This window comes from Microtus oregoni, unplaced genomic scaffold (genome assembly GCF_018167655.1).
Source record: "Microtus oregoni isolate MIOR12 unplaced genomic scaffold, Mior012 000012F_ref0000307, whole genome shotgun sequence".
Classification (NCBI taxonomy): domain Eukaryota; kingdom Metazoa; phylum Chordata; class Mammalia; order Rodentia; family Cricetidae; genus Microtus; species Microtus oregoni.
Genome location: NW_024543071.1, coordinates 38,645,435 through 38,669,625, shown reverse-complemented (window position 1 = coordinate 38,669,625; position 24,191 = coordinate 38,645,435). Strand labels below are relative to the sequence as shown.

General features: G+C 39.2%; 1 protein-coding gene across 1 annotated transcript in view; it reads right to left on the bottom strand.

Moving 5' to 3' along the window:
* Tmc1 (transmembrane channel like 1) overlaps positions 1–24,191 on the bottom strand; it is a gene marked incomplete at its 5' end in the record, with an annotated part of 103,955 nt that overhangs the window by 58,680 nt on the left and 21,084 nt on the right. The window contains 2 exons of the mRNA XM_041662150.1: positions 9,290–9,371; positions 11,073–11,163. Coding sequence (XP_041518084.1) covers positions 9,290–9,371; positions 11,073–11,163 — 173 coding nt within the window. The remainder of the gene's footprint in view (positions 1–9,289; positions 9,372–11,072; positions 11,164–24,191) is intronic.

Here is a 24,191-nt window from a genome sequence, read left to right as displayed (position 1 = left end):
TCTTGCTGGGGACAATCACAGTGATGAGAGTGCTCTTTTTCTAGGACTCATGATAAGCACACCCTTCTCCAAAAACGTCGACTGTACCCTCATGGATGGGTCTAAGACCATCTGGTGCTGTTTCCCATCACTACTGGCATGCTACAGAGATGGTACAGATGTTGTAAGTCACACCACACAGCTTAAGTGCATTCTGGCAGAGCTTTTCCTCAAGACAGAGCCCAGTATCACAGGTGCTGTAGCTGCTCTGAGGAGTGAAGTTTCAGTGAGGAGCAGGAACAGCAAATATACTATATATGTATCCAAACATGTATGAGGATTACATAGAGGGTGTGTGAGTGAGCACTGGAGCCAGACAGGTCCTACAGGGAGAGTATTGAGAAGAGTTGCTTTAGATCAGTTTTATGCAAAAAGGTGTTAGAGAAAATGATATTGGAGCAGGCAACAGAGGCAGCAATATGCCGAGCTGCAAAATCCTGAGACAGGCAGGAGCTTTGGGCAGTCAAATAAAACTAAAGCCTGCATGTCTGGAATCTAAAGGAGGAGAGAAACGGTGGAAGGTGCAGATGAAGGGAGGCAAAACCATGCTGGGTAGGGTGCCCTAACCCAACAGTAGTATTGGTGTGGGATAACACTCTTGTACACTGTAAAGACTTGTCGCTTGAATTAGTTTAATAAAACACTGATTGGCCATTGGCCAGGGATAGGTGGGGCGACCAGACTATGAGAATTCTGGGAAGAGGAAAGGCAGAGAGTCAGTCTTCAGCCAAATGCAGAGGAATCAAGATGAGACTGTCTTATTGAGAAAAGGTACCAAGTCATGTGGCTGAACATAGTCATGAATTATGGGTTGATTTAAGTTGTAAGAGCTAGTTAATAAACAGGTGTTCTGTAGTGGGAGTGGAAGTGAGACCGGCATGCCTCTTCACAACCACATGTGAGCTTTGGGTCCAGTAGACAGCAAAGGGTGAGACTCTTGTCAACTCACACCTGCTCTAGGGGAGAGCAGAGGTCTGTCTGATTCTCGCTGACTGAGAAGAACGTAAACGCATAAGCAGACAACATTTTCTTAAAGCTGATATCAGTGAAATAAGAATAAGAATTCCAGGCTGGAGAAAAGGCTCACAGTATCTAGATTCTTGTTCCCCCAGACTTATTGATTACCCCTTTCAGTCATCCTCAGAGAATCTGCACACAGCCACAGCAACCTGTGATCCTTTTTTATTGAGCAAAGTCCCCATGGAGAACCAGTACTCTTCTTTAGCCCTGTTGCTTTGAAGCTTCCCCATTAGAAAAGACTCCCAACAGGTAAGGAGAGGCCCCAACAGAGCTATCGCAGCCTCTGCTTGCTAAGGAGAGGCCAATGTCCCATCCTTAATAGCACTCATTCGGACACTTAGTCTTTTTGTCAGTTACCAGTTTGTTTGTTCCCACAGCACAGGAGCAGGCTTATGTTGTTTTGGTTTCTTTGTTTTGTGTCTTTGCTTTTGTTTTTTGTTTGTTTGGTTTTGGTTTTCTCGGTGGGGGGGCAGTTAGAAACTTGAAAAGTGGTAAGTCACTACATGGGTGTTTAGGAAGGAATCTATTTCGATGTCCAAGAATATGTGTTCATGTTTATAAGAGAACTAGGACTCACGGCTCCTTGTAAGGGTTATCTGTGACCTGACCTGCCAAGATACTGCAACCATGTACACTGGCCTGCCTGCACAGCACTAAAGCAGACCTGAACTCCTCCCAACCAGGGACATCTGATCACAGACCTGGCTCCCAGTGATTTCATACCATTGCACAGCTCTTATCTCTGTTCTCTGGTAACAACTACCTGAGGGCTGCTCAGTCAGCCTCACTAATAGTGTTTTAGAGAAGCAACCCTCATTTACTGGAAGAGAACAAGCAACTGCCTGCAGACAGCTGTGTAAGGATCTCTGTACAAACACATGAGGGACCCCTGATGTAGACACCTGAGCAGAGTATGGAGTCTCCCTCTCTCCCTCATCCTTCTCCCTTCCCTCCTTCCCTTTTCTTTTCCCTCTTCCATCTGTCCTGTCTTCTGTCCTTCCTTCCTCCCTAACCTGCTTGCTTTTATTAAGCTTTTCTTAGTTGGTTGACATTGTGGCCCTCATCAGTTCTCATACACAACCACAGACAAACAAGCTCCTTGATAATAGATTTTAACTGATTAAATACAGAAAGCAAAATGCATAGTTGAGAAGTCATCCCTTCCTCCAATAGCTACATTACAGATGAAACATATTTCTAAGACAAAAGCATTCAAACTAAAATTTGGGTTCTTCTAAAGCAGTTTCATAACTCTTATTTAAAGGCCAATTTATTTGTTTGTTTTTGTCTTTTGAGACAAGGTTTCTCTCTGTAGCATTGGAAGGTGATTTCTTTACAAAATCCTAAGTATAAAGAAAATGAACTTCACTAAAACTGACTTTATCAAAACTAGCATGAGTTTAGAAAAGACTCAGACACAGTCAGAGGACTGAGGGATCCAGAAGGCCATGTTCCATTCATATTCAACCTACAGTGGGAGAAATGAACTAACAAGACAGAGATACTATAGCTGGTACAGGGGACAATTGGTGACATCCAAGCACCAGGATACCTTTTCCTATCTCAATACAAAAAGGGAGAAACAATGGCCTCTCTCTATATATAATTCTAGATGTTGTGTAATATTGGACATTGCTGGCATTTGCTAAAGAGAAAACTCTTACTTATGCTGTATAGCTGAAAGAGTGTTAGTGGAAAATAGTTGTGTCCATCAGGATAACGATGACAATGATGATCCTAGCTTGCATCCCTAAGTGGTCAGCCAGTCAGAACTTTACCAACATCCACTTCAGCTGCTACTAATGCTGATGGTGTTAAGTTCTATTAGTTAAGTTCACAAAAATTGAAACAGGGACACTGAGAGAAGCAGGGTTGATTAATTATAACCGAAATGTAATGAATTGGTGCTTTGGTTCCCTATTTGATCTCAGTGTGCTAACCTGTTTAGTCAACCAGTCCCTAGGATTTGGAGATGCGGGTGATTAGTAACAAGCCTCGCTTCTAAGGCAGTCCTCATCTGTAATTCTTTGCCTCCAATCTAGATCTCTCTTAATCATGATGTGATGGCTCCTCAAGTAGAACCATCATAAAATTATTAATATATAAAATAATTATGGAATGAACATATGTATCTGAAAGAATATAAATAATTTCTGAAGCTAAGGCTATTCAAATTCACAATTTGGTCTGCACCCATAAATAGCTAATTCTTTTAATATTTTTAACACAACTGATAAATGTGCTTTCATAGTACATTATAAATGTGTCAAAATTCTTTCATGTGTTTCAAAGTGAAAATTAAGTGCATGCATATTCTTGTCATGAATTTTCTTGTGTTTCTTTTAAATTAAAGAGGCTTTACCTCTCCCTCTGGTTATTTATTATTAAGGAATGTAATTTTTAGTCTATCACCACATAGAATTTTTGCTTGAACAGATGAGTAATAAGACACACACACTCATACATACACACACAAACACACACGTTTCTAAATGAGAAAGGCCGAATAAATGGCTGGTTTTATGAGTACAATGTAAATAACATCATTCAACTCTTATATGATGCAATGTTTTTTTCAAATGAGTCTAGGAGTAGAAAATTAAGTGACATGCTTACTTTGTGTCTCCTGGAGTTCATGGACCAGCAGGATAGTATGACGTTTAGACTCTGTGTTTTGGCTTGCCTATTTGAAGTTATTTCTAGTCTGAGAAACAAAGCTACTATGGCATATTTTTGATACTGTAGTCAATCCAAACTCTGTAAACTCCAGGTCATGACCCCAGGGTCACACAACTCAAGTGTAGACATGAATAACTTATCAGCAATAAAAGGCTTATGAGTACACGGTGACCAAAATTTCACTCAAATCAAACTCGCAATGATCCCGCAGAGCCTCTGGCAATGCTGGCCTGTGTTGCACAGTATGACTTTATAGCTGCCTTGGTTCTGAGCACATGTTCCTGCTTGGCACCACGAATGCCATCATGCCCACAATGCCAATGAGCGTTGCCTGAGATGCCTTCTTTGGATCTGAGAAGCAGTGAGACAGAAAGCTTCTGGTTTTAGAGAAACAAAATCATTTAGTTATATAAAACAAAGACTTTCCACGTTCTCCTTCCATCACTGCCCAGCATGTAAATTAGTATATATTTATATTGAATTCTATTGGAATACTCGATGTTAAGAATTTCTATTTCAGTTACTAACTAGAACTGCATAAAAAATTATTGAATGAATTTTGGCTCAGGATTAGGACAGAATTTCTGACAATTTTTTAAATGGCCCTAAATATACTTCTGCCATTATGTACTGCATATTTATGCAGAGAAGCATTTTCAGTGTTGATGATTATAAGATCAAAATATCAATCCGCTCTGGAAGATGTTGATAATCTCTGTCCTGCAATATCAATTATTCAGCTGAGATTGAATTATGTAAATATATTCACATCCATCTTAGTAATATAAAGTTTGTTTTTACCTTTCATATGTAAAAGCATATCTGTACAAAGCAATATTTTAAAACAATTTCTTAAGCCAGGTATGGTGATGCACACACCTTTCATCCCAGCACTCAGGAGGCAGAGGCAGGCAGATCTCTGAGTTTGAGGCTACCCTGTGGGCCTACAGAGCTAGTTCCAAGACAGTCAGGGCTACACAGAAAAACCCTGTCTCAAAAACCCAAAACAGAAAATTTTTTCTTTGTGATTTATTTTCAGTAACCATTTGATTTGTATAACTATTTATATATACCAGGGACATTGACAAAATGGAATCACAAACAGAAAACATTTGGCCAGCCCTGCTCTAATCTACTATTAAATAAAAGTAGACTTTTATTCTTAAAGTTATAATCTCCATTTGAAAGATATTCAGCTTTTTTTAATTCATAGCTTTAACAGTAATGTCAGCCAGCATCTTAGTGGGTATAGATAATATCTGATTCAGTTTCTTCAGCAATGCCAGTAACAGTGAGCCTGCAGTCATAAGCACTGACTTCCTTAAAAGGCTGTCCTGTAAAACTTTACTGTATTTCCCCAGAATATAGACCATCCCTGCATACTCTGAGGCTAGAATTATCAGATCAATTCTTTAAATTAGAAAAACTGGAGAATCACCAGGGGAGTATCTGGCCCATGCTAATCAAGCCATCCAGGCTTCCCTGGAATCAAGATGGTAATGACATGAAGTTCAGACACTGACTTGAGTTTTTCCTTGATTCTGCCAATTGCTGGCCAAGCTTTGCAGAAACTCAGTGGAGGCTGGTCACTTGGCACTCCATTACAGCCTCATTTTATTGCGTCCCCTCCTCTCAACCACCCACAATATATAACACATGCCGAACTAAGTCAAAGAAAGGCATTTTAGTCTGTCTTTGTCGGTATCGATGGTGCTTGAAAAGATACCTAGCACGCAATGGACTTTCCCTGAGCATTTTTGAAATCATTAATAAAAGCCAAGATCTCCTTGAAAATAACATGATATATATATTAAAGTGGTTATAATACTCAAAGCAATAAAAATAATGTGTCTGGAGTTTCTGTATAATTAAACTGCCATTCCTCTCAAAGAAAGGCATTAATGTTGTTTTTCTAATGAAATGTATTTTATAAATTGGGAACATATTTATTCAACTTTATTCTAAATATGAGAAGATAATTAGATAGGGAAATAGTAACAATCTGTTTTCTATTTAAATTTTGCAAAAATTTTTCCTCAAAAGCATAAATGGTTATACATGCCACTACACATCTAAAACTCAGTATGAGTTTACATCATGTGTTGTTTGGTTGGAAGTGACTATGGATAACAACTAGCCAAACCTGAAAAATTGATAGGAAGCCATAGATATAGCAATAGAGGACCAGAGATGCAAAGGACCATCCAGAGTGTACAGATGGCAGAGAACTGGTTCCATGTCCCATTGCTTTTTCTTTTCCATTCACTTCAGCTTCAAAGACGATCTTAGAAATACATTTTTTTTTCTGGCCTAGCAGAGTAATTTCTATAAGATGGTTAGTCCACTCAACAGCTCAGAAAATACAGTCCTTCATATTTCATAAATTCTGCCTCAGACCATAATCTGAAAGGAGGTGGTGTGCTTGTGAACATGATTACCACACTGGAATATTGCAGAACAGACATGTGTAATGAAAATAATTTCCTCAGAGTAAACATGAAAAATGAAAACAAATTCCCAAATACAATAAATGTCAGTGAATTCTGCTGCACTCCTCCCCCACTGACCTGGCAGAGGTGTGAGTCAGGCATGAAAAGAAAAAGCATCTAAAATCTTGCTCAATGGGAAAAGTTACACAGGCTGAAACCTGCCAGGCTTTCTCTCGCAGCTCTGCTACAGCTGCATTCAACACTACTATGCTATAAAGGAAAGAAATGTACACCCACAGGCACACGTAAGATCAGGTGAAGGGACATTGGTAGAGTGTCGGGCCCATGGTGACAATGGGTAAGTCATAGTTAAGATGGTGGCTGATAGGAGGCCGATCCTTCACAGCTGATGGAAAGGCTCAGTCCCTGTGAATAAACAGGGCACCACAGAAACAGCAGCTTATACAAGAAAAGGGAAATAGTCACACTTAGCTGACCCACTTAACTGCTTCAAACTTCCTAAAGGAAGAAGGAACACAGCTGAAAGAACTATGAGTAGCTCTTGTCATGTGTGTGACACTCCCGATAGCTGGTGATGTGAGTGCATGCGTGTGTGTGTATGTGTGTGTGTATAAATATTTCATACATGTTTCATTGCTATATACAACTTTAATCAGTAAAATAATCCCACCCTTTCGATAAAACACAAATTAACATGGCTTTGCTACAGAAATAGGCCGGAACCTACATGCTCCAGGGTGTTTTAAAAAGAATCGCTCTATTGCTGCATGTTTTCTTCCCATCGATACCAATCCCAAGTTTCGCAGAACACATCTCACAGCTGATCCAGAAGTGCAGTAAAGCCCAGAGGATTAAATGACTTGCTGAAAGGTACACAGCCAATCATGGACAGAATAAGAACTAACCTCACCTCAAGGGTTTTCTTTAAATGAGTTTTCTAATGCTTAAATTACATTAAGCTTTTATCTCGTGTATGCTCATGTCATGATGCACATATAGGAGTCAAATGACAGCTTATGAAGCTTTTTCCTTCCTCCTTGTGGGTCCCAAGGATTGGACCCAGGTCATCGGCTCAGTGAAACTACCCTCTCAGCCATCTTGCTGGCCCTTGATCAGGACCTTAATGTTCCACACGCTGTGTACTTAGGGGCTACATTAGATATTTCAGCTGTGCTGCTGAACCCTAAGGATTCTATATCTCCCTGTTTCCTCATGTTCATGAAATTCCGTCTATTAATATCTAGTGTGATATGGACCTTTGGAAAATACATCTGTAATTTTACTCAATGCATGTTTGTTGAATACTAAATGGGCTTTTGGTATGATCAAAAATACCTACTTTCATATCTATCAAGAAAAATAAGCATGAAGTGTAGTGAGAATATAATTAAAAGATTCACTTTAAAAGGTAGCATTTTGAATAAAGAGAAGAGCTGAACGAAAATCTGGCAAGAAAGTACACTATGAAGACTGTGTGGAGAGAGGTGAAAATCAGGAGTTGATGTATTTTAATTCACTGTCATTAACAACTGTCAGTTAGTGAGGGACTAAGAACTGAGAGATAGCCACTTCCAAACATGCCCAGTCATGTCAGGGAAATGGCATTGGCTCTTTTATCTTTCTGTGGAGTCTCTATATCAATTATACAATGTCATATTTAGCCATCAGGACAGCTAGGTTCAGATCTGAACAGGCATTGGTGAAAGTCATATCCTTACCATAACCCTAGGAACCACACCTGCCAAAACTGTGATTTCCCCCCAAATATTCATTTTTTTCTATGTAGAGTATTTTTACTGATGCACTGATTTTTTACAATATTTAAATTTTAATTGTTCTTTTCTATGCAAACATGGCTATATTAAGCAATCCTTCGCCTTTCTGTACTTACTGAGCATTGCACAGAAAATGAAGGTCCATTATGAACATCAAGGTAGCAAATTTTTTGTGTTTAGTCTTCTTTTTGTGGTGTGGGATCCCCCTCTGTATGCTGTGAATATCATTGGTTAATATAGGATTGCTTTGAGCCTAAAGCAGAGCAGGGCAGAAAGAGTTAGGTGAAGAAAACTAAAGTGAATGCTGGGAGAAAGAAAGGTATGTAGAAAGAAGCCATGTAGCCCAGCCAGAGCCAATGAAACTTTACCCAGTAAGTCACTGCCAAGTGGCGATACACAGATTACCAGAAGTTGGTTAAATTAAGATATAAGAGTTAGTCAATAAGAAGTGAGAGCTAATGGGCCAAGCAGTGTTTTAAATAATATAGTTTCTGTGTGATTATTTTGGGTCTGAGCTGCCTGGCAGCCGGGAAACAAACAAGCGGCCTCCTTACATTTATAAGACTGAATGTGATCTATTAAGACTCCTCTTTAAAATTGTTGCTTTGGTTATTGTCTAAGGTTCCCAACAGTATATATTTGTAACATATTATCCACTGCCTTCCCAATATGGGGCAGAGTCACTGTATAAAATACTTCCTTTCCTGGCTAAGAGACAAGTGCTTCTGCCCAGAATAAAACAAGGAAGACAGTCTCCAGTGCTGTCCTTGATAAGTGCTGGTACAACATGCACAGGTCGGGTCTGGAATGTCCCCACGTCCTATGTTGTCAGCTGTGGGATTCCTGGGAGGTAGTGGCATCTTTAGGAGGTGGGGACCCAGAGTAAGGAAGTGAAGTCACCTAGAACACAGTTCCAAAAAGGATACAGAACCACGGCCCCTCCTTGTCTCTCACTCACAGCCCCCCTGCCTTGAAGTGATCAGGCTGTGGCTACCACACAACCCCAAGATTACAAGGCGAACCACCACCATCGGGCCCAGGGCTACAGGGCCAGGTGATTATGTACAGAAAGCTGAACCCGTGAGCCGAAATAAACATCCTGTCCCTTTGCATTCACTACATCAGGTGTCTCATCTCAGCAGCCAGCCGACTAACACAGAGCTTCACAATGACAGGGTCGAGGTCTGCCTAGTTCGTTGCATTGATGGTTTGTTTGGTTTTCAATTTCCCCAAGAGTCCACAAACAGGGAAAGGTCCGTGAAAAGCTCACGAGATTTTATTCTCGGGGAGCTTTCCCGCATCTCATTACAGCCGGTAAACACTTACTTTCAATTGCCTTGATTTTGTTTTCCCACGGGACACAAGCGGCTTTGAAGTTTTCAAAGTCACGGAGGAATTTTGCCCATTTCTGAAAACAAAGCCAAACACTAGTAAGGTAGTCAGTCTCCTGTGTTTCTAGATGTTTCATTCTCCATTCCCCAGATCACGAGTGGCTTCAAGGGAGCTCTAGCGCCAACTAGTGCTATTTAGGAAAAACAACAGGACCCATGTCCTTCCCTATTTCTAGCCATTCCTACATAATTTAACAAAATCCTATTATCAAACATGCTTACAATCCCTGGGAGACTGGCACACAAGGATAGCAAGTGAAGGACAGCCTGAGCAATAGTCACACACAGGTCAAAAGCAAACAGAGTATACCAACCAATCAGAAAAATCTGCTCATTCTTTCAGACAACAGCAGAATAGGAATCACGTTATTAGGGTGATTGGTATAAATTCTGTGTTTAATATTCAGTGCATGAGGAACCAATGGAATATTTTTCTAGAAAGATCTCTAGTCTCCTTAAGCAGGCTGTGTGAACACAGGCCAATTTGATTCACAATTATCACATACATGAGACTCTTCATTTTGATAAAAGAGAATATTCAACAAAATATAAAGGGCATCACAGAATATAACAAATTCATTTTCCAAAAGGTCTGTCTTCTACTTTGTAGTGTTGGGTGAGCTATGGTCAAGAGGACTAAGGAGAAAATGACAATGAAGCAGATAACCTTCCATATGTGTTCATTATGGCTGGACTTTGTGAGAGATAAGTAGACACAACCGTCCAACCCTGAAGTTCAAACGATTTTTCAAAAGTAGGAAGGGCCCAAATGCCGATCAGCAGTGGAATATGTGAATATGTAAATTATGGCATCTTCATACAATGCATAATGTATTACTTTTAAACATGAACTGTAAAACCCCAGCAACAGAATTTTATCTCGTGACACCAATCGTACAACAAAGAAGACACAAACAAAGCTGTCACACACAGTATGACTGAATGCGTATAAAAGATAAAGAGTAAAGTAAGTTAGCTATTTGTGTGCATTAAATGAAAACGAAGATCTTCACACTGCCCTTGCAAAGTTCTCTTTCTCCACTGAATACACTTAGCTACAGTTTTTACAGCATAAAATCTATGGACCTACTTCACTGTAAGAAATGGAACTTGATAGAGAGATTTGGTATTGTGTGTGGCCCACAGCAAGTGCATTTAAAAGTAAGCCTCTTGCCTATATTTCTCCCAAATCTGTATTTTTATGAAGCTATCATTTTTGTTATCTTCTTTGTGGTGTCTAGTCGAGGTTCCTGATAGCAAAAGAAAAGGGGTTGAGGAAGGGTTTTTTATAGCAGTTTAGCTTAGAAACAGTTAGGGAAAGAAGCCTTGAAAAGAGACCCTGTAACCTCTAGAAAATGAAAATAAAATGGGTGTCCAGTCTTTTACATCTGGAAGTGGTAAAATCAAGTTAGTCCCTTGGCATAAATCAGCATTTGCAACTATTTAATTTTTTTAGTATATCCTAAAGGATAATCTTAAATCCCACCAAAAATTTTAATACAACACCATATACCATATGAGTCTTTGTTGTATGTATGCATGTGTAGAGTTAAGATTGGTTTCAGCCCCACAGAACAGAAACAATACTCTCTCTCTCTCCTCTCTCCCCCTCTCTCCCCCCTCTAACCCTCTCTCCCCTCTCTACCCCCCCCCCCCTCCCTCTCTCTCTCCTGCAGGGCCACTGTGACACTGGTCAGATTGAATCATGAAATGCTTACCTTGGCCATCATCATCTTAAATGCAAACCACTTCTTCCCTTTTCCTTTCCCAAGAGCCCCTTCATTTTCACTCACAAATTTCTTTGCTTCCCTGGGAAAAGAAAGGAAGAAGTGGTCAAACATGTTGACACACAAATAGGAGACATTTAATTTGGTTAGGTGGTCTACCTTCTTTCTTCTACACTCTCTCTGCCCTCAGCGACTAAACCAAAGTTGGATTTTATAACTTAGAGATTTTTAATTTTTTTAACACAAGTGTTGGGTCCATGCAACATATTTTGCAATGCCCCCAATTCTGGGTTTGCATCCTGCCTCCTGTACACCCCTATTTGAACACCTAAATGGTGTGACTTCTGCATTTGTGTCAAGTATGCATTCATGATTTTAGGCACCTTTGTAAAAATCTATCACCCAGAGACATTTAATGCATTTTTAATTTTTTTTAAAAAAATGGCCAGGAAGTGTAAGATATACTTAGTCTCACTTATCAGCTGGAGTCATTGAAAAGTGGGGTATTTGTGTCAAATGTAAAGATGGGGAATCTTTCTACCCATTCCCATCATATATAAAATTAAACCTGAAGTTTATTTCAGATTCTGGCAACCAAAATCTTTATTTTGAATTTTTTTCCATTTTTTAAAAAAAAAATAAAAGAAAGGAAGAAAAAGAAAATAACAAATAGTTGAGGACAAGCTGACCTGGTATTTAATTTTATGACAGTAGTTATGGCTCAGAGAACAAAAGTCACACTCCAAAACACATAAGGTTGAGGAAGAGTAGGGAAAGGAAGAATCTGAGTCTCAAATTCAGACAGGGATTTAAATTAAATTTCACATGACTCCCAGATAGTAATACATGTTCAGTACTCACATCAGTGTTTATTAAAAAGTGTATTAAATTATCAAAAATGTATAATGGGAACATGTTAAAAACACGTGTTTTTTATTGTTGTTAGATACGGAATACTTGCCCCTCCCCACACCACCCTGTTGTTATAATTCCAGTATGTCAGAACATGGAGTGACCACTTCAGGAGCTACAGCCCTGCATCAATGAACAATAACGCTGTGTTCTAACAGAGACACATTTTGTGTTTGTTCAAATGTCATAAAGTGAACATGTAGAAACTCATATGCTGACAATGCCACCAGGCAATGTCATTCTATGGGATACCATGGTATCTGAGGACATCAACGGAACTATCACACAGTGAATGCCTAACTAGTCTGTGAAGGGAGAATCGGTAGATGGTAAAAGGGATTGCTGTCTAACCACCAGAATTAGCTAACCTCTGTCCAGCATGTGAGGATGGGAGAGGTTAATAAGAATAGAACCAATTGGCTATCTGCAACTGGAATGGTGCTAGCATCCTGACTATGGATACCCAGCCAATAGAACAGTGAGAAATAAATGTTTGCTGTTTTTGCTACCCAATCTAATTTGTTCTATTAACCCTACCTGGCTAACAGTCATTTTGCTTTGTCTGTTCAATGAAAACAACTTTAAAATTTGAGGTGGCTCTGGCTTCTCTTCTCTGAGGGATCAGAGTGAGAAGGACAATTCAAGCAGGTTGTGATTCTGTGGCTGTAATGTGATGGTCAGTTGGGTGGCCCCTAAAACCGTGGTTTTGCAGATAAGACCCTTCACACGTGACTATGAACTTACTACTTACTGTATAGAGTAAGTCTTTTAAGATGAAATTTAGAAAAGGAGTTTTGTATAGGATGTTTCTTAATTTCCATGCTAAGCATAGAATCTCATAATACACGGAGATCAAAACTACCAAACACCAGCTACCTAGTTTGAGATAGGAATAGACCTTCCTTATAAACATGTGGGCAAGTGCCCACCTACAGTCTGGCACACAAACACAAGCACCATGGCGAAGTCTCTTTGGTCAAAAACAACACCCAACACCTGCTGAATCTGAAGAGCAGGCCACCACACCACCTTATGGTTTTGATCTTGACAATGAAAAATACTCGATAAAATGATATGAAGCTGGCTGCAAAATTGTATTTAATGATTTCATTCTCCATGCTCACAAATGTTAAGGACATTTAGTCCCATGACTTAGATTGTGAACTTCATAATTATTCTTCTCTGAAATTTAACTGGTGATGTCCTAGAAATAGAGAAAAATTTGGGGCTAGCTTTATCAAACACTCTGGCATGCCTTTTGGGTTGGGAAGGTTGTTTGAAAAATAATTTCTAAAGCATTGAGACCTCTTATAATATTTAATAAAACAGTGTAAAATACTATAAACTGAGCTTTCTGACTTATTTTCAGGCCCATGCAACAAAGAAAGCATCGTGTTTAAACACCATTTGTTATATAAATTTTCAGACTAGAATGAGGGCAGTAGCTGACACACACTGTGTAAAATGCTGAACCAAAGGCTGTAAAATACAGATGAGCTTCCTTCAGTTCTAAGCAGCTCTGTGAGTTGACTCTGCAGCCTTGTACATGCTTATGATGGTGTCTGTATTCACGTTCATGAGTTCTACTTTCAGATATAATTATACCTATTCAGGATTGCCACTAACTGGTCAGGGTCTGGCACAATGTGGCTGTTCCCACAGGGCTTTTAACAGGTCAGGATTTCTCAATCAACAATATTTCAACAATCCCTTCACTCCTTCCCAAGGAGGTGACTGGAACAAGAGGCAATACAGATGCTGGAAATATTGAAGCCATCTACTACAATGTTTATTTCCAAACACTGAAATTTGTTCTAACATGATTGATATTCCATGAACTGACTTAAACAAAACACCAATTTTAGCCTTGCTGGCTTATAATTTTATTCATGAAAAACACTGGATGAGTATAGGAAATGGTATTTATCGATGCCAAGAAGCATGGGAAGTGCCCAGAATGTACACAGCACACCTCGCTGCCTCACTTGACACTACCAGAAAAGTCATACCCACTCAGGGTCAAGGTGACCCTCCCCTCCCACTTCACAAGCAGCAACCCTTTTAAAAACCACTTCTACAAGTAAGGTCCAAGTCCTTCCATGCATTTCTTAACCATGAACCTGTTTTGAATACTAATGCCACTTTTCTCAAATTTCTTTTCTTTTTCTTTTAATGTGCCACCAGAAATGTTTATGAATAATTGTGTTCTATCTGTGAGTTCCCTATAAAACTCGTGGTATTTATTATTCAAGTTCATCTACTGCAGTGAGCTTTTTGAGGAACTGATTGATATCTTGTATTACTGTAGAACTATTATTCAATTATTTGACACCAAAAATTTCGAAACCTAAAAAGCAAATATATGTAGGAGTTATCATACCATTGTTTATTATAATAATGCATAAAGAGAACAAAAAGTTCTGGGTAGTAAAATCATAATTTGTTATTCAAATGTAAGAAAACAACCACTTTATAAGCATACTTTACTGCCAGTTATATCTTTATAGATATAACTGTCCTGTGCTGCGTAAGCTTGTTGAAAGGGAACATTGGAAGCAAAGACACCCTTCCTTGTCTCCTCTAAAACCCCGTGTCCTAGTCCTTGGGCTGGCTTGCCCCCAGCTCTGTAATGGGGAAAACAAAAAACAAGAACAAAACAAGCAAGCAAACAACAAAAAGCAAGAGTGGAGGGCAGTAATAACACTACATCCTCAGGAACAATGAACAGGTTACCTTTCTAACAGAGATGTTGTTGATCTCTACTACAAAAATGTCTTCTGTGGGTGAGAGAAGCCAGGAGTCCCCCCATGGAGCCACAGTCCAATCTGGAACTGTACCTGATCTTTTCAGCTTCCCTGGTTGACTTCTGCTTGATGTCTGCAAGGCCTTGAGTTGACAAAGTTACATTGGTGTGCAGTCGATCGGGCTACTCTAGTTTTCTGTACTGGGTATTCCTTATCTGTCTGCTACTTCCCTCCACCACTATTTGTTCATTTACATTGCTTGCTAGATGCTTAAACTCATTCAGAACCAAAAGTTCAGCAATCATTGATCATTCTCTGAACACCTATCCAGCACTGCAGATACTTCGTATTTATTATGAACCACATTTTGTTTACACTGTATTTAGAACATTTTCTACATGAATGGACCATTAGAAAGAATGTATTTTTTATCTAAGCCCCAGAAGTATAAGAAATACCTATTCTATTATCTATTTGAGCCAAGGTTTTTAATTGTGTGAGTAGATAGTTATGCTAATTTTAAGAACTGATGAGCATGAAATCAGTAAAAGTACAACTGAATTATAACCATTACAAAATTAATTCCAAATTCACTTAATAATATGAACCCATAGTTGTGTGTCTTTAATAAAGATTTTCTTAGTTATTAAAGATACATTTTTGTTTGCACATTAGAAAGATGTTTTATTGCTTCCTTCATTAGCTACTGATAGTTTTCTTGACCCCAAGTATATTCTTAAGTTTGTCTTTCAGTAACCATCTGTGGTACTTTGAATGGGAAATGTCCCCTGAAGCTCGTGCATTTAAGTACTTGGTCCCTAGCTGGTGGTGCTGTTTGGTGAGGTTATGGAACCTTTAGAAGGTATAGCCTTAGTGGAGGAAGACTGACATGGAGGCAGGCAGGGGATTTGAGGTTTTATAGAATGACCCAACTACTTCCTGTTCCCTTTGCTTTCTGTATGTAGATGAAGATGTGATCACCCAGTTTCCTGTTCCTGCTGTCACACCTTTCCTGCCTGTTACCATGTCTTCCCCGGCATGATGTGCTCTGTCCCTCCAGAACTGTAAGTCAAAGTAAAGCCTTTCCTCTTTCAGTAGCTTTTACCAGGATATTTTATCACAGCAAATGAAGAGCATCATCCTACTCAACTCTTAATATGTATATTCTGTCTGGTTTTCAGAGAAAGTCTAGACTGCTGGGCATCACATAATCTAACACGAGTTCCTCTTTTTCCTAATGCCCTGCTCCTTCTCTGTTCTCTAACACACACACACACACACACACACACACACACACACACCCCACAAGAACAAAAAGATCCCAGAACACCTTCGCTACCTGCTAGCTCCCCATGGCCAAAATAGCTATTCGATATAATTTATCAGAAATCCTGGAGGTGCTTTAAAAACAGAGCCAAATGCCCCAAAGTGTACTGAGAATAACTGTTTACAAGGAAGAGCTTCTTTGCCTTCCTCTCACATCTGATGCTGGCCTGGTAACAGAAGCCTCATTGTTACTTAGAGGTCCAGAAGATTGTACATGATCAGAGGATACAGATCAGGAACACAGTGGAAGAACATTTCTTAACATTGTGTTTATGAATGACCTTCTGCATGAACTGCAACTTTAGGGTAAAAAAAAAAAGTGCCCACCAATCAGGTCCTCCCTGATAACAGATTTCTTAACCAAAAACAACATTTGCACTGTGCAGCTAGATACAAAGTAAAAAAAGAAAATGCACAGGTACGGAGACAATGTCCCTCAGAGTACGGTGCCTGAGGAGAATGCAGAATGCAGAGAAAATAGCCATTAGAAAACCAAAAGTTAAGAAAACATCTTTATCCTTTTTCCTATAGTGAATTCACTTTCCTATCTGTGTGTAGTTTTTCTAGATTAGTTAAAGAATCTTTACAAATAAAATGAAATTGTACTTCACATGTAAGCCTTGAATATCTTCTGGCTGTAAACCACCCAAATGTCTGGCTGAAAGATGTGTGCCAACCCCCTGAACTGCTTTCAACAAATGCTTTCTACCAAGATTGTAATCTGGTCTCTGGGTCTCAGAGCCCTGGTACAGTGTGTACTGCACTCTGGACTGTAACCCCAGACTTGGAGATGAATTATTGAGTATGGTCTATTTAATGACAATAATACCTGGCCTCATCATTCATTTACCAACCCCTTTTGATGGTAATTAGAATAATAAGGTTTCATGGGCTTTCGAGAATGCTTTCACAGTTACCTGAAAGAGCACACTTTGGCCTAACTTACAAAATAGATAATTTACCTTCAGCATATGATACAGCCTTGAGTACACAGAGGAGTCAGAACAAGCTATTCTGCCTTTGGCACATTCTCATCCCTGAAACAAGTTGGCGTTGGGTTAGGCTTAAGTCGACTTTTCTTTCCTCTTGCTTACAATTTGATAGCTTGGAGAAGCAACCAATTTCTTGCTCAGATAACTGAGAGACTTTCAAAACTGCTGCTTAGGCTAAGTATGACCAAAAATGTTGTTCGTAAATATTTCCCAGGGAAGGAATCGGAAGAATGGAAGGTCTTTTGTTAATAAGTACTGACATTTCAAAACTAATTAGCCAAATTATCTATAAAACTCAGACTTTTATGAAATATTGATAAGTAATTAAAACAGAATTACAGAAGTGAGAAGTTGTTTTCATACACCACGATGGAAAATAAACACCATAAACTTCCTAAATAACATATATATTACATATAAATACAATTATATATAATTTAAGTTATCCTGATTCTGGAAGTAATGAGTCAAGACGTGTATTACTTTAAAGAGGGGATTCTATTGACAATAATAAGAATAGCTGAGGTGCTCAATAGATTCATCTACAAAATGGAAATGACAAAGAGGACACATTGGAGGGTTCTCATAGCTCCCAAGACAATACAAGATGCTTAGCTTAGTTCGTGACAACTAACATATGTGCTATAAAATAGTAACTGGTTTAACAGCCCTTTACATACAGGGCTGACTTTCCCTCTGGTTTCCTAGTATATGATACAACACATTGCACACAAGTGAATTTCAACACTTCTAATTGACTACATTTTCATTGGTGAAAGCGCTGGATGACAATCGAGCTGTGGTTTCTGGATACCTGCACCTTGACATCACTGTAGGTTCTTTAGCAGTTTCCAGGCCTATGTCTTTGCAACCTCAGATCACTTATGTTGTGTTCTCTAGGAGTGAGATGCGGGTCAGTGTCTCTCCAGTGTCCCAAACAGTTCAGATGTGCAACTTAAAGGCAATATCTGGTATTGAATCAAATATCACTGGCCGAGACCACGTTTAAAAGAGTTTCATATGGTAGACTAATTTTCAGAGAGTTGTGCTGATAAGCTTCAGTATATTTCTAACTGTTTTAATGTGCCCTTGGGGAAGAAGGACTCTGTATATTATGAGTCTATGTGAAGAAATTCATTTTCACATCCCTAGCTCACTATCTCATAATGCTTAAGAGAAACCACTTAACTGGCCATCTGATAGCATGAAGCAAAACTGGAAAGAACCACAAGAATTCATATGCTTTTGTATAACGTCTAGGCTTGTATAGCTGGCTTATTTTAGTATACTTTTAGATCAATCCCACTTCACATTTAAGATATATGTGTTTCAGACTTTCATGGCATGAGATAAAGGAGCTGGGACTGGAGACTAGAACATCAAGGGGCTGGAGGCTGCATTCAATAGCACAGAAGTTTTCTGCCATGCAGACAGCTGGACTTCTGGGTCCAGCTCCCATGTTAGCTTTAACTACAGTTCCAAACATCCCATGACCTCTTCTGGCTTCATTGGCCACCTGCACACATGTGCCTGGTTTTGGTGTCTTGTTTGTTTATCTCACTCTAAAAAAAAAAACCATTTTTTGAAAGACTAGAATATAAAAGAATGGCAGAGAAACATGAGAAATCTATGTGGACATGATCAGAAATGGAGCATGCTCGGGGCAGGCTGCCCTTCAGGCAAAGCTCTGAGCCTGTACCACAAAACCCCATGTTATACAAGTAGGAGAAGTGAGAGACCATCCTTTCCTTGAGGACTTTTTTACCTCGGCTCACTCCTGTTCTCGGGGATCCTCCTTTGTAATAAATTGTCTCTATTTCTCCTTATAACCCTGCGTCCCTGGTGCAGTCTTTGTCTTGAGAGTCAGGAACCTGGAATTTGATGCCCTCTGAACTTGGGCCCATGGCCTGTAACTAATCATGTTTTTTTTTCTTTTCCTTCCTCTTCTTGCTTTTTGGATGTTGATCAAAAGCTTTAATATGCGTTCTCACTCTTTCTGTGAAGCCCCTCATCCTCTCCTCCCTCCTTCATTCGTATATCTACTTGCTGCTCTCTACTGCTGAACAGATCCCTATCTGACCCTAACCAAGAGGCATGACTCTCTTTCTCTCCTCTGTCTCTCTTTTAACAGCGGCTGGCCTTCACATCTCATCTGATATGTACTTTTTCTCTGAAACTCTAATATTACTGCCTTCAAGCATCCTTCTTCATTCATTTTTAAATCCTTGTATAAGGAGACAAAGAGCCCCAAAGACAACAAGACAATCGCTATTCCCCAGTAGACCAATGATCTTTAAACTTTTTACTAGCAACTTTTGAGTGACCTTCCAACGTGCAGGACTATCCTCCTAGTCAGGCTGCCATCTTCAAGGGTTCTGTTTGATCTCTTTGCAAAGGCTTGGCACAGCTGGACCTGCCGATCTTCCCACCTAGGAGTGTAGGCAGGTAGGACAGAGGTGGGGGGTCACCTTACTGGGGCATCCACCCACCACTCACAACCAGTTGCATCTAATTCTGCCCTAATTGAATGTAGCCTTGGGGCTTGAGGGAAGCTGTGAGAGGATATGGATTGGGGATAGGAAGGGCAGGGGTTTCAACCACAGGGAAGCCTCTATGTCTGGTGGGTAAGGCTTTCCAGGAGTGGTTTATATGGGGAAGAAGTACTCATGCTCCTGTAAGGAACCCCTTACCCATGCTCTGTGAGGATACTCAATAAACTCAGTAGTTCCTCGGCATGAACTGTAGTGAGATTGTGCTCCCTGCTTATCATTGGAACCTTAGGAAAAAGGAAGATACTGCTTATGCTAGGCCCCTGCCCCCACAAAAGAATTCTAGAAAAACCTGCATTTAAAAGGTTTTTAAAGTAATTTTTCCCTGACACTAATAAAACACACGGAAATGTGTTATAAACAAAGCTTAGGGTGGTCGGATTTTTAGGGATCAAAGTTACTGTAACGGAAATATTTCAGATGTTTTTGTCCCCTAGGTATATTAGTCAGTTCTGTGTCAATTTGACACACTTTAGGGTCCTCTAGAGAGAAGAAATGTCAGCTGAGGAAATGCCTCCATCAGATGGGTGTGTAGACAGTCCTAGCCCACTGTGGTCCATGCAAACCTTGACCTGGTAGTGCTGGGTTATATAAAAAAAGCAGGCCAAGCAAGCCAAAGAGAGCAAGCCAGTAAGCAGCACCCCTCCATGGTTTCTGTTCTAGTTCCTGCCTCCAGATGCCTTGAACTCCTGCCCTGACTTCCTTCAGTGATAGACCTGAGAGCTGTAAGATGAAATAAACCCTTTCTTGCCCTGGTTGTTTTGATCATGGTGTTTATCACAATAAGAGGAAGCACACTAAGATTCCAAATCTCTAAAACAGTGCTGATTTTCAGGACTGGCTCAAATGTCAAAAGAAAATGCAAGTTTTATTTGTACCATGAAGGTCAGCCAAGCATCTCCGGGTAATAGGAGATGAAATGAAGCAATAACAACAGAGGTGGGGTTTGTGTTTAATACTTTAAATATTAGAAGATAATCTTTCTGCTTGTAATTAAGTTTTCCTAACCCTATTCTGTACCTAACTAAGATTCAATTTATATCTTCTAAAGAATTCTTTGTATTACTGTAGCAGGAAACAGGACAACACACATTCTTCCCCTGTGCCTACCCTGGGTTACAAATATTGTCTGGCATTCCTCTGTAGAAAAACACCAAATAACTATCAACACTCTTGTCAGCAGGAGGAACTGAAAGATAACAGAATACAGTGCCCTAAAATATGTCACTTATGTATATGCCGTAATATACAAAATATCGTAAAATGGCAAAAAATAGAACAGGACAATTTTGAGCTGAAGCAAATGAGAAGCAACAAATGTAAGTTTTCTGTGCCCTTACTTGTCTAAAAGCAGGGAAGATAAGGTACCCCCTCCCATTCCCTACCTTTTATCAGTTCAGAAGGCTCAACTGTGAATTTTACTATCTGGACTATATCTTCCATTGTGTCATCATGGTAGCTGATTTCCAGTTTGCTACTCTGTAGTCAAAGTCCTTTTTCCTAGCCCCGACTTCTCTAGACATGTGTCCTATGATTAACATTCTAAGTACGCACTGGAACCACTCCTTGAGTTACTCCTCACTCACTGGTCATCTGTGCAAGCTCAGTGCCCACAGCAATAAACTTTGTGTTCCTCATGCTAATGTGCTTTTGGTTAGTTTCATTTACAGAGTCCAAGTCAACCAACTTAACAATAGAAGGAATAGGAAAAGTGTGGGTTATTTTCTTCTCTCTCTATAGCGCAATACAAACCAGCCTATTGACATATAGTATGAAAAACTCTCCAGTGCTGATTTTATAAACATCTCACTATATACTTTGGCTGACTGGTATAAGAAGGTTTTATGTCTATTTGCCCCGCTGCTGTTGAGGGCTTTTTTAAATAAGTCCCTTGAGGATCAGGAAAGCAATATTCTATCCTAAAGGTTTGGGAGTATAGGGCTGTGGAGTACTGGATCAACCCCTGAACCCTCTGGACATTCTTCAGCCATCTATTATGGATCTGATGTTTGAACAGAAATGAGGTTTGGTGAGACTGTGACCCTAATGCTACAAATGAGTCTTAAACTTTGAAATTCTCAGGATGAAGGCAGTAAACTTAAGACATTACTGTAACTGCGCTCACCGGCCAAGACTTTGCCAAAGGGGAGTGTTTGCATGCCGCTTCACGGGGAGAAAATTATTCCCAGCAGCAGGCATACCACACTGGGGCAGATACTGTTCACCCCGCTGGGCAAGAATGAGACCACTACCACAATTTTTGAGCTAAATTTGAAACAAATTTTATTAATTATTGTTGGGACAACCAAGATTGTTTACAAAAGCAAACGTGGCTTATTATCTTACGTGAACAGCCCCCAGTATTCCAGGAAGTTATGTGTCCTTGGGCAAGTGATGCTTACAGGTTGGGGTGATTGTTTTATAGATTTCTTAGGCACAGTAATTTAAATTTAAACTATCACTTTTAGCCAATACAATACAATACTTGCATATGTATAACTACAAAGCAGATGCCCTCAAATTCTAGTCAAGACATTTATTTTATTCGTGTGTGTGTGTGTGTGAGTGAGTGTGTGTGTGTGTGTGTGTGTGTGTGTGTGTGTGTGTGTGTGACGCATTCAGTGCAGTACAAGGCATTAACACGGGTGCTGGGAACTGAACTCAGACCTTCTAACAGAGCAGCAAATGATCTCAACAGCAGAGTCCTCTCTCCAACCCTTATTTTATTTCTATCATTGTTTCATTTTCTCTTCTATTTAGCCATCATTTCTTCAGTGTGGTAAGTGTTTGAAAAATCTTTTTAAAACCTGGAGAATTCTTTCTGTGATTTAAACTATACTAGGAGGAATGAGATATAGGCCTGTAATGTTTACAACAATAATTCAGGGGCAAGTACAATGGAGGCTTTAAAATTGTGGGGCATGCAGTAGACATTGTAGATAATAACTGAATTGGAAAGTATGAGGCTGATAGAATTCGAGTAGGAAGCAAAAGGCATTCTAGGCATCGGTTTGCAGGATTTCTCTAACAAAGGTTGTATTTCCACCACGAGTGACACACATCTATAATCTTAGATTAATATTCTTATATTAATACCCAACTCTCTACAAGATCATGTATATGGCTTGAAAAAGAATTTACTTATTCTGATTCAGGCATGTGCTTTCTAATTAAGAATTTTTTCATAAATTCTGAATACTGTGAAACAGAAGCATTCTCGGGATGCTGTCTGTGACAAAGAAGCATTCTGCATGGAAAGATTGGCAGAATAAATACTTCACCACAATACCGATGTGGTCCTATGATTATTTTTTAAAACATTTGTAAGAGTTAAGGTTTTCTTTTTCCAACTTGTTCACTGATGTCTGGGACTACTGGTTCTAAAATGTTCCAACAGAACTTTCCATTATCTGTTAGAACTATGTGTTCTGTAATTTGGTTCATGAGTAGGCAAGCAATTTAAAATGATATTTTCAAAATCATTGTAGTCCAGTCCATCTTGCAAGTAATCAGGACTGCCTGGTGAATCTGATTGATCTCAACGTGACAAATTCAGAAGAGAGAGCCATCCTCTTTAGGAGCACGGAAGCTTAGATAAGGTCATCCAAAGAGCACAGGAATCCTACACGAGCTGGTCTTTCTGATGAATTGACTTGAGTTACTGCTTCACTGTGTTCTTTCATGGCTTCCCCCCTAGACTATCCTGATCCCTATGACCTACTCCTTGTCATGAAATACAAGAACATTGTTTGCAAAAGTATAAAAATTAATCAATAGGAATCATAAATTTTCATGTGGCTATCACAGTGACTATATGAATGATTTATGTAGTAATATATCAAAGTATATATGTAAACCTATGCATATATATATATAGTGACACTAGCAATACAACTATTTGAAAACTGATTCATTTTATTTAAAATTTTCTAATTTGTGTAACTAAAGGATGGACATCTTAAACATTTTATACTTGGAATATACAATTATTGCCATTTCTTAATCTCATCCCAACTTATTATGATATTATAATAATGTTCTCCAAAGATGTATTTTAGCATGTATATCTTAATAAAGCATAACAGTTGTATCATCCAGTTACAACAAACATTCTTAAAGACCCCCAAAATAGTACGTCACTTGCCATTGCTTCATCTTGCCCTAAAGATATTATAAGATAGATTATATCTACAATATATGTCTTACCTGAGGTCAGTATAAGATTTTCCAAAAGCAGCAAAACCTCATTTATGTAATTATTTGCATTTGTGTTTATCAGGACCACATATGCTTTCTTTCTAATGCTAAACGCATTAGATTAAATATATTCAAAGTCGTCCCTAGATAATCTTAAGTGCTAACTAATGCATCTTGTTTTATCACCTTTCAAATTAACATTATATTTATAGTCTTATAGAAAAGTTGCAAAAACTAGCTGTTACTTACAGCTAAACTGCTGAGGAATGTAAGTCCAACTATCTGAGTTTCATCAGAACTTGTAAAGTAGGAAGCTCTGGAATGCTGAGAAAACTGATTCAGTGGGTTTTATCATGCATGATGCGCTGATGGATAAGGCTGCAGGAAATA